The 11,076-nt window shown below is 40.3% G+C and overlaps 1 protein-coding gene across 1 annotated transcript; it reads left to right on the top strand.

The window, feature by feature from the left end:
* Positions 1 to 2,379: 2,379 nt before the first annotated feature.
* On the top strand, positions 2,380 to 9,667 carry wdr77 (WD repeat domain 77). The gene is made up of 10 exons (XM_047346703.1): positions 2,380 to 2,772; positions 3,005 to 3,190; positions 3,271 to 3,412; positions 6,020 to 6,069; positions 6,724 to 6,794; positions 8,619 to 8,676; positions 8,779 to 8,850; positions 8,938 to 9,046; positions 9,136 to 9,204; positions 9,283 to 9,667. The coding sequence occupies exons 1-10, from the start codon at positions 2,664 to 2,666 to the stop codon at positions 9,428 to 9,430; spliced, it is 1,014 nt and encodes a 337-aa protein (XP_047202659.1). The 5' UTR covers positions 2,380 to 2,663; the 3' UTR covers positions 9,431 to 9,667.
* Positions 9,668 to 11,076: the final 1,409 nt, after the last annotated feature.

The following is an 11,076-nucleotide window of genomic DNA, read 5'->3' as shown; positions in this document are numbered from 1 at the left end:
TTAGTTTGGACCTCCAGATGATTTTCAATATTAATGAGACAGCATTTGATTATTGTTCCTACGGAAGTATTTGTGAACCACAAAAAAATATGCTGCTTTTAAATTGTGAATTCAGTGAGACAGAAAGTAAATGTAGCCTAGGATAGCAACCAACCCTGAACCATCAGATCCTCTGCCTGCACTAAAGATCTCCGATGAAGATGTAAACAGGCTCTTTCAGCGCATGAAAACAAAGAAAGCTGGAGGACCTGATAACGTCTCCCCATCATGTCTGAAAGCTTGTGCACATCAACTCGCTCCGATCTTCACAAGGATCTTCAACAAATCACTGGAGAAATGTGAGGTCCCCTCCTGCCTCAAACGATCCACCATCATCCCGGTTCCCAAGAAACCCACCATCCTAGGATTAAATGATTACAGGCCTGTAGCCCTGACGTCTGTGGTCATGAAATCCTTTGAGCGGCTGGTGTTGAAGCACCTGAAAGACATCACAGGCCCCCTGTTGGACCCCCTGCAGTTTGCTTACCGAGCAAACAGGTCGGCAGATGATGCTGTTAACTTAGGTCTACACTTCATCCTGCAACACCTCGACCATCCAGGGACGTACGCCAGGATCCTGTTTGTAGACTTCAGCTCGGCCTTCAACACCATCATACCAGACATCCTCCACCAGAAGCTCACCCAGCTCAACGTCCCAGCCTCCACCTGTCAGTGGATCAACAGCTTCCTGACAGACCGACAGCAGCAGGTGAGACTGGGGAGCATCTTCTCCCGATCCAGATCAATAAGTACTGGTGCCCCCCAGGGGTGTGTTCTGTCCCCACTCCTCTTCTCTCTGTACACAAATGACTGCACCTCATCGGACTCGTCCGTGAAACTCCTGAAGTTTGCAGACGACACCACTGTCATTGGACTGATCCAGGACGGTGATGAGTCTGCATACAGACAGCAGGTGGATCGGCTGGTACACTGGTGCGGTCAGAACTACCTTGAACTGAACCCACTCAAGACTGTGGAAATGGTGGTGGACTTTCGGAGAACACCACCCCCATACACCCCCCTCATCATCCTCAACAACACTGTATCGGCCGTGGACCACTTCAGGTTCTTAGGAACCACCATCTCTGAGGACCTGAGATGGTCTTCACACATAGACACTGTTTGAAAGAAGACCCAGCAGAGACTGTACTTCCTGAGGCAACTCAAGAAGTTCAACCTTCCACAGGAGCTGTTGGTCATCTTCTACACTGCCATCATTCAATCTGTCCTGTCTTCATCCATCTCAGTGTGGTTTGGCTCATCCACAAAACAGGACAGGTCCAGACTGCAACGAATAATCAGGAATGCAGAGAGAATAATCAGAGCTGACCTTCCATCCATCCAGGACTTATACAGGTCTAGGGTCAGGAAAAGAGTTGCCAAAATCTCTGCAGACCCCACACACCCTGAACATAAACTGTTCAGAGCTTTACCTTCAGGCCGCCGCTACAGAGCACTGTTTACTAAAACCAGCCGCCACAGAGACAGTTTCTTCCCCCAGGCTGTTTCTCTGATGAACATTCAATAAAGTACAGAACAACAGCATACAGATGTTGCAAATGCACCTTTTCTATTAGATATGTGTATATTGTACATTGTAAATTGTAAATTTGTATATTCTGTAATGCAAAAACAGAACAAAAGAGCAAAGTGTACCGGAGTCAAATTCCTTGTTTGTATGCACGAACTTGGCAATAAAGCTGATTCTGATTCTGATTCTGATTTAAAAAAAAACTGTTTGAAAATGTCTCATATCCTAACACTCCCACCCTGTTGTATGCTGTTTTTAAGGATGCAAGAAAATTTTATTTGTTCCAAAGTCCAGCAAAAATTAAACATGCAGGAAAACCAGAAAATCAACTTGTTGGAAAATTTTTGCAGGGTTTGTTTTGGAGTAAATAATAGTTCTAGGAAAGTTCTAGGAAAGTGTCCTAAACTTTAAAATGTAAAAATGCAAGTGCACCCTCAGGCAACATTTCTTGAAGGTTGGAGAGGTCATGTACTAAGCAGATTTTCATGACTTTCAGTAAAGCCTTTTTTCCTTGTTTCTTTAGCCTTAGTTTCTAAACCTGGAAACAAAGACTGTCGACACTTTTCAGTGCAAAAGAAAAAACTTCATTGTGGTAAATTAAATTAAGTTTTCATCTGACATAATTCAAAGGCAAAAAAAAAAAGCGTAGGGATTCCGATTGTCCAAATTATTTATTTTATTTTGCTTTATGTTAAATGACCAATTTGAACAATCAATTGTTTGGTTATTCCCCAAAAAAAATATTTTATTTTATTTTACTTTATACTACCAGCAGATGGCACTAACTCGTCAATAGTTCCAAAAATCCAACAAGGATAAACGTAGAAGAAGCAGGAAGTTTGTGTTCGCCGGTCCCATGTGTTTCGTCCATTTTATCATTCATTTGCAGGAGGGTAATTTTAAGAACCATATTTTATAAAACTGGGCCATTACTGTCGTTTTAGTCCAGCGTGGTTTGTATAACGCCGTTAAGTATATCCAGAGACAGAAGGGGCGAGGTATTTTCTTTAGTGCTAGCTAGCTAATGTAGAAGCTGCTCTGCTGGAAAGGCACCTCGGTTGCAGAGAGTGAAGATTCCAGGGCTGCTGTTTGAATGAAAAGTACAGTGGACACCAGCATGATTAAGGAAAACCCGTGGAAGATGCCTCCTAATGCTCCTGCCTGCATGGAGAAGCACCTGTGCGCGGCTCAGTACCGAGCTGGTAAGGAGCAGCTAGCCGGGGGTCACTGGAGGAGAAACACGTGATGCTGCTGGATCTCAATGTTTATAATTGCACTGCCTTGGAATCCTCATATTAGATATTTTGCTTATCTACAGTATGCCAAGATTTTCAAAGAACAGTTGTGTTCATAAAATGTGCGTAGAGTTGGTTAATCGGAATGCACGTCAGGTCTATGTCAAGATATATTTTTACTTGTTTGCCTTATTTACAGATGGCACCCTGTTGCTGGGAGCCTCCAGCCTTTCTGGCAGAAACTGGCAAGGATCCGTTTGGATCTACAGCGAACCAGAGCAAGCCCCCAGCGAGGGCTTCTGCAAAGCCGGTGTGCAGACTGAGGCTGGGCTCACAGATGTCAAGTGGGTGGCTGAAAAGGGAGTGGCTGTTGCTTCAGATTCAGGTAAGGCATAGCCTCACAGAACCTTGCTGGAGCACAGTGTCCTGAGACCAGGATGAACCTGGATTTGTTTTGCTGTGCAGGTGCCCTGGAGCTTTGGGAACTGGCGGAGGATGAGCGCCTGTTGGTGAATCGCTTCACCAAATATGAGCATGACCACATTGTCACCACAGTGAGCCCCGTCACAGGAGCGAGCGGTGCTGTCACTGGCAGCATGGACTGCCGGTTAGACTCCATCACACACATAAATGAGTGATGCATTCAGAGGGAAGCACAGCAATATGCCATAAATGTAGTACACACAAGACAGGGGCCTGCAAAGGTATTTATGTACTTTTCAACATTTGTCACGTTAAAAACACACTTGAAAAGATTTTATGTGATAGACCAATACAAAGTAAAGCCTAATTTTGAAGTAGAAGTAAAATATAGATGTTTTTAATTGTTCGTTTTCTACACAAAACATCTTATAAATGTGGCCTTTATTTGTCTTCAGCTCCCTGAACACATTGTAGAGCCGCTATTTTCTGTCATTACAGCTGCAAGGTTTTGTGGAATGCCTGTACCAGCTTTGTTCGTCTAGAGACTTTTATTTTTGCCCATTCCTATTAAAATAACTCCAAATTTCTGTTTTCAAGTCATATGGCTTGCTTTAAACAATAAGTTTCCTTATTTCATATTTGCCAGATTTTCGGAGAACATGGCTGATGGTCATCCTGTCAACTGATTATTTTTTTTCTCACCTTAGCTGTGGATTTACAGGGGTTGGACAATGAAACTGAAACACCTGGTTTTAGACCACAATAATTTATTAGTATGGTGTAGGGCCTCCTTTTGCGGCCAATACAGCATCAATTCGTCTTGAGAATGACATATACAAGTCCTGCACAGTGGTCAGAGGGATTTTAAGCCATTCTTCTTGCAGGATAGTGGCCAGGTCACTACGTGATACTGGTGGAGGAAAACGTTTCCTGACTCGCTCCTCCAAAACACCCCAAAGTGGCTCAATAATATTTAGATCTGGTGACTGTGCAGGCCATGGGAGATGTTCAACTTCACTTTCATGTTCATCAAACCAATCTTTCACCAGTCTTGCTGTGTGTATTGGTGCATTGTCATACTGATACACGGCACCGCCTTCAGGATACAATGTTTGAACCATTGGATGCACATGGTCCTCAAGAATGGTTCGGTAGTCCTTGGCAGTGACGCGCCCATCTAGCACAAGTATTGGGCCAAGGGAATGCCATGATATGGCAGCCCAAACCATCACTGATCCACCCCCATGCTTCGCTCTGGGCATGCAACAGTCTGGGTGGTACGCTTCTTTGGGGCTTCTCTCCCGGATGTGGGGAAAACGGTAAAGGTGAACTCATTAGAGAACAATACATGTTTCACATTGTCCACAGCCCAAGATTTGCGCTCCTTGCACCATTGAAACCGATGTTTGGCATTGGCATGAGTGACCAAAGGTTTGGCTATAGCAGCCCGGTCGTGTATATTGACCCTGTGGAGCTCCTGACGGACAGTTCTGGTGGAAACAGGAGAGTTGAGGTGCACATTTAATTCTGCCGTGATTTGGGCATTCGTGGTTTTATGTTTTTTGATACAATCCAGGTTAGCACCTGAACATCCCTTTCAGACAGCTTCCTCTTGCGTCCACAGTTAATCCTGTTGGATGTGGTTCGTCCTTCTTGGTGGTATGCTGACATTATCCTGGATACCGTGGCTCTTGATACATCACAAAGAGTTGCTGTCTTGGTCATAGATGCACCAGCAAGACGTGCACCAACAATTTGTCCTCTTTTGAACATTGGTATGTCACCCATAATGTGTGCATTTCAATATTTTGAGCAAAACTGTGCTCTTACCCTGCTAATTGAACCTTCACACTCTGCTCTTACTGGTGCAATGTGCAATCAATGAGGACTGGCTACCAGGCTGGTCCAATTTAGCCATGAAACCTCCCACACTAAAATGACAGGTGTTTCAGTTTCATTGTCCAACCTCTGTGTGTAGCTTTAGATTTACCATGGGCCTCCTTGCTGCTTCGCTAATTAATGCTGTCCAGCCTTTTAGCTTTTAATGGAAGACCATGCTTTGGTAGGTTTGCATTTGTGCCATACTCTTCCCATTATTTAGATAATGGATTGAACAGAGCCCTGACAGATGTCCCAAGCTTGGGATATTGTTTTTTTTTTTATCTCACCTTTCTTTAAACTTCCCCACAACCTCACTGCTGTGTTCCTTGGTCTTCATGTTGCTGTTTGTTCACTGATGTTCTCTAACAAACCTCTGAGGCCTTCGAAAAACAGCAGGATGAATATTAAGATTAAATAACAATCCATTTACGAAATAGGTGACTTTGGAAGGATAGTTGTTTCACATGATTTTATTTAGGGTCCTTTTATCAATTTTGAAAAACAAGTATCATCTTGGCTCCATTTCATCTACGCTTTTTCTGTTGGTCTGCCACATAAAATCCCAATAAAACATTTTTGTGGTTGTAATGTGATCGAATATATATATATATATATAAAAAAAAAAAAAAAAATTTAAGAGGTATGACCACATGCTAGGTTGCCACTGTATTTACACGTATGAAATCAAGTGGGTCTGTCCATAGAAGGTGCAGCTATTCTAAAGTATACCATCAAATGACACAGTTGATCATTAGGAGAAACCTTTATTTTCGATTTGTTATCAATGTTACTGATTTTCTGTGCTGTTTTACATGTTCTCTATGCACCAATTTTTTTTCCTGTCTTTTAAACTTTTTAGATTGTATGTCCTTTAGACTCTTAATGTTGTTATTTTTTATTTTGTTTACAGAATAAAAGTCTGGGACCTCAGTCAGGAAACAGTTGTCACCACCTACAGTGGTAGGAGATGATCTAAAAACTCACTTCATCAAAAGCAAACAATATTAAGTAGACTGTCAACTGTTTTAAAGCAGTTATGGTAAAAAGAAAGTACACCCTCTCAGTTCTAGGAGTTTATGCTGCAGGGCATAGTAAAAATAATCTGGCCTTTGCTAGGTCCTTAAAATATTTAATTCTTACCTCAATCGTACAAAAACATGCAGCATGTTCCACATGGTCAATATTTATTAAAAAATAATTCAAAATGGAAGAGTTCTGAGAGTAAAAGGAATTTCACCCTTCCTGGCATCTGTGGAGATGTCTGGGGGTCCCTGGCCTCTGTCGGCGCTGTATTGGTGTGGACAGGATTCGTGCCAGTGTCTTGGTACTAATTGCCTCCTTCATGTTATATTTAACACCACACATTGGTAGGGTCTTGATGTGTGAGGCTCCCATCGGGAGGCCTATGGCTCCTGGGGAGGCGTAGGGTGGGCCGTGGCGACGAAGTTTCCATTTTATTTATTTAGATATTATGAATAAATGCACTGAATGCACATACATGGCACATATGTCCTACAATATCATTATAGATTCAGACAAGTTTAGACAGTTAAAGTAAATTTCAGCTACTGTTTGAAATAAATAAATAAGACGTCTTCATCTTTCTGCTTACAGTTCACACACAGCCTGTTAATTGTGTTGCCTGCAGCCCTACAGATGAGTCTCTCTTCGTCTCCTGTGGCCAGGTAGGATTCTTTTCAATGTTGTGGTTTTATTCATAGCAGTGTGTCAATGTGAAAGTATTTAATATTTTATTTAGTGGCTGCTCTTATTACTATTCTATTAACTTCCTGGATGTGTTCCCAGCAAAACGGTGCCCTTGTTACTGCAGCATTTCCTCAGTCTTGCTTTGACATTCTTGATGAGCTTGGATGATGTAGTTAAATGCATCAATCAGGCCTTTTACGAATAATACAAACTTTTGGTTTTCTTTTAAGGTCCAACACAGATTCTGATATTCATAAGAAAAAACAATGTCTCTGCAGTTTTAATATCCAATACCAAAAAAATTAAAATACTTTCCCCACTTATGCATCAAAGCACAAGTTCACAACTTTTATTTTACTTAACTTTAAAAACTGCATCAAAGTACATGCTGTTGGGTGATGTTTCATCGACCAAATATTGATCCTTTCGGTAAATAGGAAAAAGTCTCAGTATTTGAATTGCCCAATCATGGATCAAAGCCAGTCAGGAAAGAATTAGGTGAATTCAGCCTAATTAGGAGGAAAATTCAACTTCTAAGTGGAATATATTAATGCCAGAATAACTGAGTTATTAGTCTAATTCAGGTGGGCCAGAAACCTGTGTCTCTATAGTCACATTTGGCTCTTAAGGCCCTCCACAGTGGCTCTTTATACTGTTGACCCAAAATTACGCTGAAATGAACAAATAGTTTATACATAAAGATATAATGAGGCTTGTGAAATTCCACATGAGAATTAAACCAACAGAAGAAAAGAGATGTTGTCTTGTTTAGCCTTTTTATTCGAGCTGCACAATATGTCAAATTCCAGATTGCAATATTACCCTCCCAAAGGACCTCTTGTACACAATATTTGGTAGGATATCACATTAAAAGTGTCAGACAATCACACTAGGCTTATCAACAATATATTTCGACAGTAGGATGGACAATAACTGCCCTTAATTCCCTCACCTGATGAGTATCTTTAGCAGCTGAGATGCTAAGACTCATACTTTTTATATCAAAAAGTGGCAGAAAAATTGTGATAAACAATGTCTCAATTTTTAGCAATAGTATCACAGATAAATATTTTCCTGATATCATACAGCTCTACTTTTTATGTTGCTGGGGTGCAAATTCTGTGCTTTATTTTCAAGAGTGGGCTTCCTTCTCTAAAGATGCAAAGCTCTCAGTTGGCCTTTTTCTATTCATATTTTTCCCCTAATTGTAACATTTTTGCAGTTTTCTTTGTTTGAAAACTTAGAAATAGAAGTAAAATTTATTGAAGTTCATTATCTTTACAGTATAAAAACTGTATATTAAATATTTATAAAACTTTTTAAGTTATGTTGTTTTTCCAAGGGTCCTTGAATGTTTTGCGGTGCCATTGTCTTAATGACTGACCGCTCAGTTTCTCTGGCTGCCTTTGCAAACAGTAGCTAAGCACACGCCCCATGAAGGAAGTTTTTAAGGTACCAAATGATTCTTAAACGGGTTAAAATGCGTCTCATTTTGTTTGCATAAAGTTCTGTTTCGTTTATTTTGTAAGTTTGACAAATGCGCAAAAGTCCAGTGTTCATCAAAAGTCAGCTTTCCATTCAAAATCTGTTCATAAAGGTTCTTATCTAGATAAAGAATATGCTCCTTTAATCCAGTAGTTAATCAAATGGATGAAACTTCTAGGATTTCTAGGAGTACAAACTTTGAGCAGCTTTGTAACAACATATTTTAAGTACCAACTGTTTTATTTATTCAATATGGACAGCTGTAATACTGAACCCTTTAAGTTGAGGAGTTTTCAGTGTTGTCTCCATTCCCTCAGGATGGCCGTGTGTTGATGTGGGACAGGAGGAAGCCAGATAAACCAGCCTCAAGAATAGGTAAGCATGTTGTCCTTAACGGGACAATCAGTTTAGGACGATGTGATTGGTTGGTTTTGGCAATGTGAGGTGATACTCTTTACTTCCTGTGTTTTGTTGCAGATGTTGAGTTTCCCAGCTGTTCTCCCACCACTGCTGCTTGGCACCCCCAGCAAAGAAGCACTGTTGCTTTTGGTAAGGCCCCATCAGCAGAATAATGACTGACAGAGGGTCAATTTTCACTCCCTCTGTTTTTTTAACACCATACTTGTTTTGGTTTAGGCGACGAGTTGGGCAATGTGACAGTGAAAGATTTCCTGGGAACTGAACCGGCCCGGGTGGAAAAAATACACAGCCGCAGAGTTAACAGCCTTGGCTTCTCCACAAATGGGTAAAAATTTATTGTGCCTAAATGTAGTAGTTTTTTGTGAGTTTGTTTCCTCTGATTCATATAAATCAACCGTTTTTCATCCATTCTAGTGCCTCTTTGCTAGCCTCCGTTAGTGACGACTGCTCCCTCGCTGTTATGACCTCTGAACTGCAAGAAATGTGAGTCTTTTCAGTTCCTATAATAACTGTTTTCTGCATCAGAAAATTAACAAGCTGCATATTGTTTTTTTTCTGCAGATTCAGAGATCAGCAACACCAGGACTTTGTCAAAGGTGTGTGCTGGCTTCACGGTGATTCCAGCTGTCTCACCACTGTCGGCTGGGATCACCTCGTGCTTCACCACACCATAACTCCAGCTGCTGAATCTGCAGGCTCCTCATCTTAAGCTTGATATGGTCACCTGTTTCACCCATGGGTGATGTCACTGTGTATCTGGATGGTTTGATATATCTTATTTAGGAGAAGTGAATTGAAATGTCCGGCTTACTCAGCTATGTAGATATATGCTCATTATTTGGTGTTAGTCTCTTCTTCTCTGTCTTGTAATCTATTATGTTGTGTAACTCTCCAGATTTGTATTTCATACTTTTACAATAAAGGAAACATGAAGCTTTTGAACCGATTTTCCATTCTTTTGTGTACTTTTTTGAAATGTTCTGAAGATACAGGACAGTTTAAAAATAATTGTTTGCCTTGCATTCCATTATAATTTGTACTCACATGCAGTAATGGAGAGAGACCGCAGCTACACAATGGTAACAAAAACAGGTGGCGGAACAAGTTTGTCCCTGTGGTTTTCTTAAAGATTCACAAAGTCTGATCAGACTCAGGCCCTTTACCCAGATGAATCTGGGTAGTCTTCATCATGTGATTATACACATTTTCTACAGAGCTGAAGGTCTCAGTAAAAAGGAAGAACCTCCTCTAAGTCCAGAGTTTTATATATCAGGATATCTACTCTAACTTCCAAGCATACAAAGAAAAGCACAAGATTGTACATAGGTGTTATTTATCAAACAAAGATGAAGCCAAAACCGCTGTGTTTTAAAAGAACCCACCTTCAGCAGCAACAACTAAAAGTAGCTGCCTTTTCTGTCATGTGGATTTTTATCCACTCTTTATTAAACTGCTTCACTTCATTGAGGTTCGCAGATATGTTTCTATTCAACAAATTATAAAATAAGTTCGGATGTACTTTTGAGTTTGTCAGCTCAAAAGTACATTTTCAAAATAAACTTCAAGCAGGTATTTGATGTTTTAATTTCAAATGGATTTTCATTAACTGTAAGCAGAACATAAAGGCTTGAAAACATCGGTTTGTTAATCTATATAATGTGCATCACTTAGTGATGGAGTTACTGAAATAAACGAACTTTTTAATTTTCTAATTTACTGAATATGACTATATTAATTTCTCCACATTGCTATTAAGCTTCAACTAAATAATTTCAACCAGGTGGAGATCTGGACTTTGACTATGCTATTGCAGCAACTTGATTTTTTCAGCCAACCTCTCTTATTTCAGCCTGTTGTAGTTCACCTCCATGATTAATATTTTCTATGAGATCTGAAACTAAGCACACATGTTTGAAGTAGTTGCATTTTCTATGAGCAGTGTCATGTTGTGGAGGAATTTTAGTCCACTCTATAAAACTACGCTTTCTTTGGTTTCTCCACACTGGAGCTGGCTGCTATTTTCCTTCTTACCTCCAATAGAAGCAGCAATTCTTAGAACCATTTGCTGCAGCATTTTTATTGATACATAAAACCCAGGGATCGAAAGATAATTTTTTTTATCATGACTAAGTAGAATGCCAGTAGTTCATATACATGATAAAAGTAAAACAGAACAAAGATCATCTCAACATATGAATTTTTAAACTGCTCTAACTGTAAACTTTATGTGTCGAGTGATTTTACAAATGTTTGCTCTAAAAATTGGGCTATACACTGTGTTGTCTTTGCTGATTGATTTCTGCTTGTCTCCGGACAATAAACCAGGGTTAGAAGCCTGGTTAAAGTGGCTTGCAG

The sequence above is a fragment of the Girardinichthys multiradiatus genome, chromosome 20 (assembly GCF_021462225.1).
Source record: "Girardinichthys multiradiatus isolate DD_20200921_A chromosome 20, DD_fGirMul_XY1, whole genome shotgun sequence".
NCBI classification, from domain to species: domain Eukaryota; kingdom Metazoa; phylum Chordata; class Actinopteri; order Cyprinodontiformes; family Goodeidae; genus Girardinichthys; species Girardinichthys multiradiatus.
The sequence above is the reverse complement of the archived record's forward strand: the minus strand, read 5'-3'. Positions and strand labels throughout refer to the sequence as shown.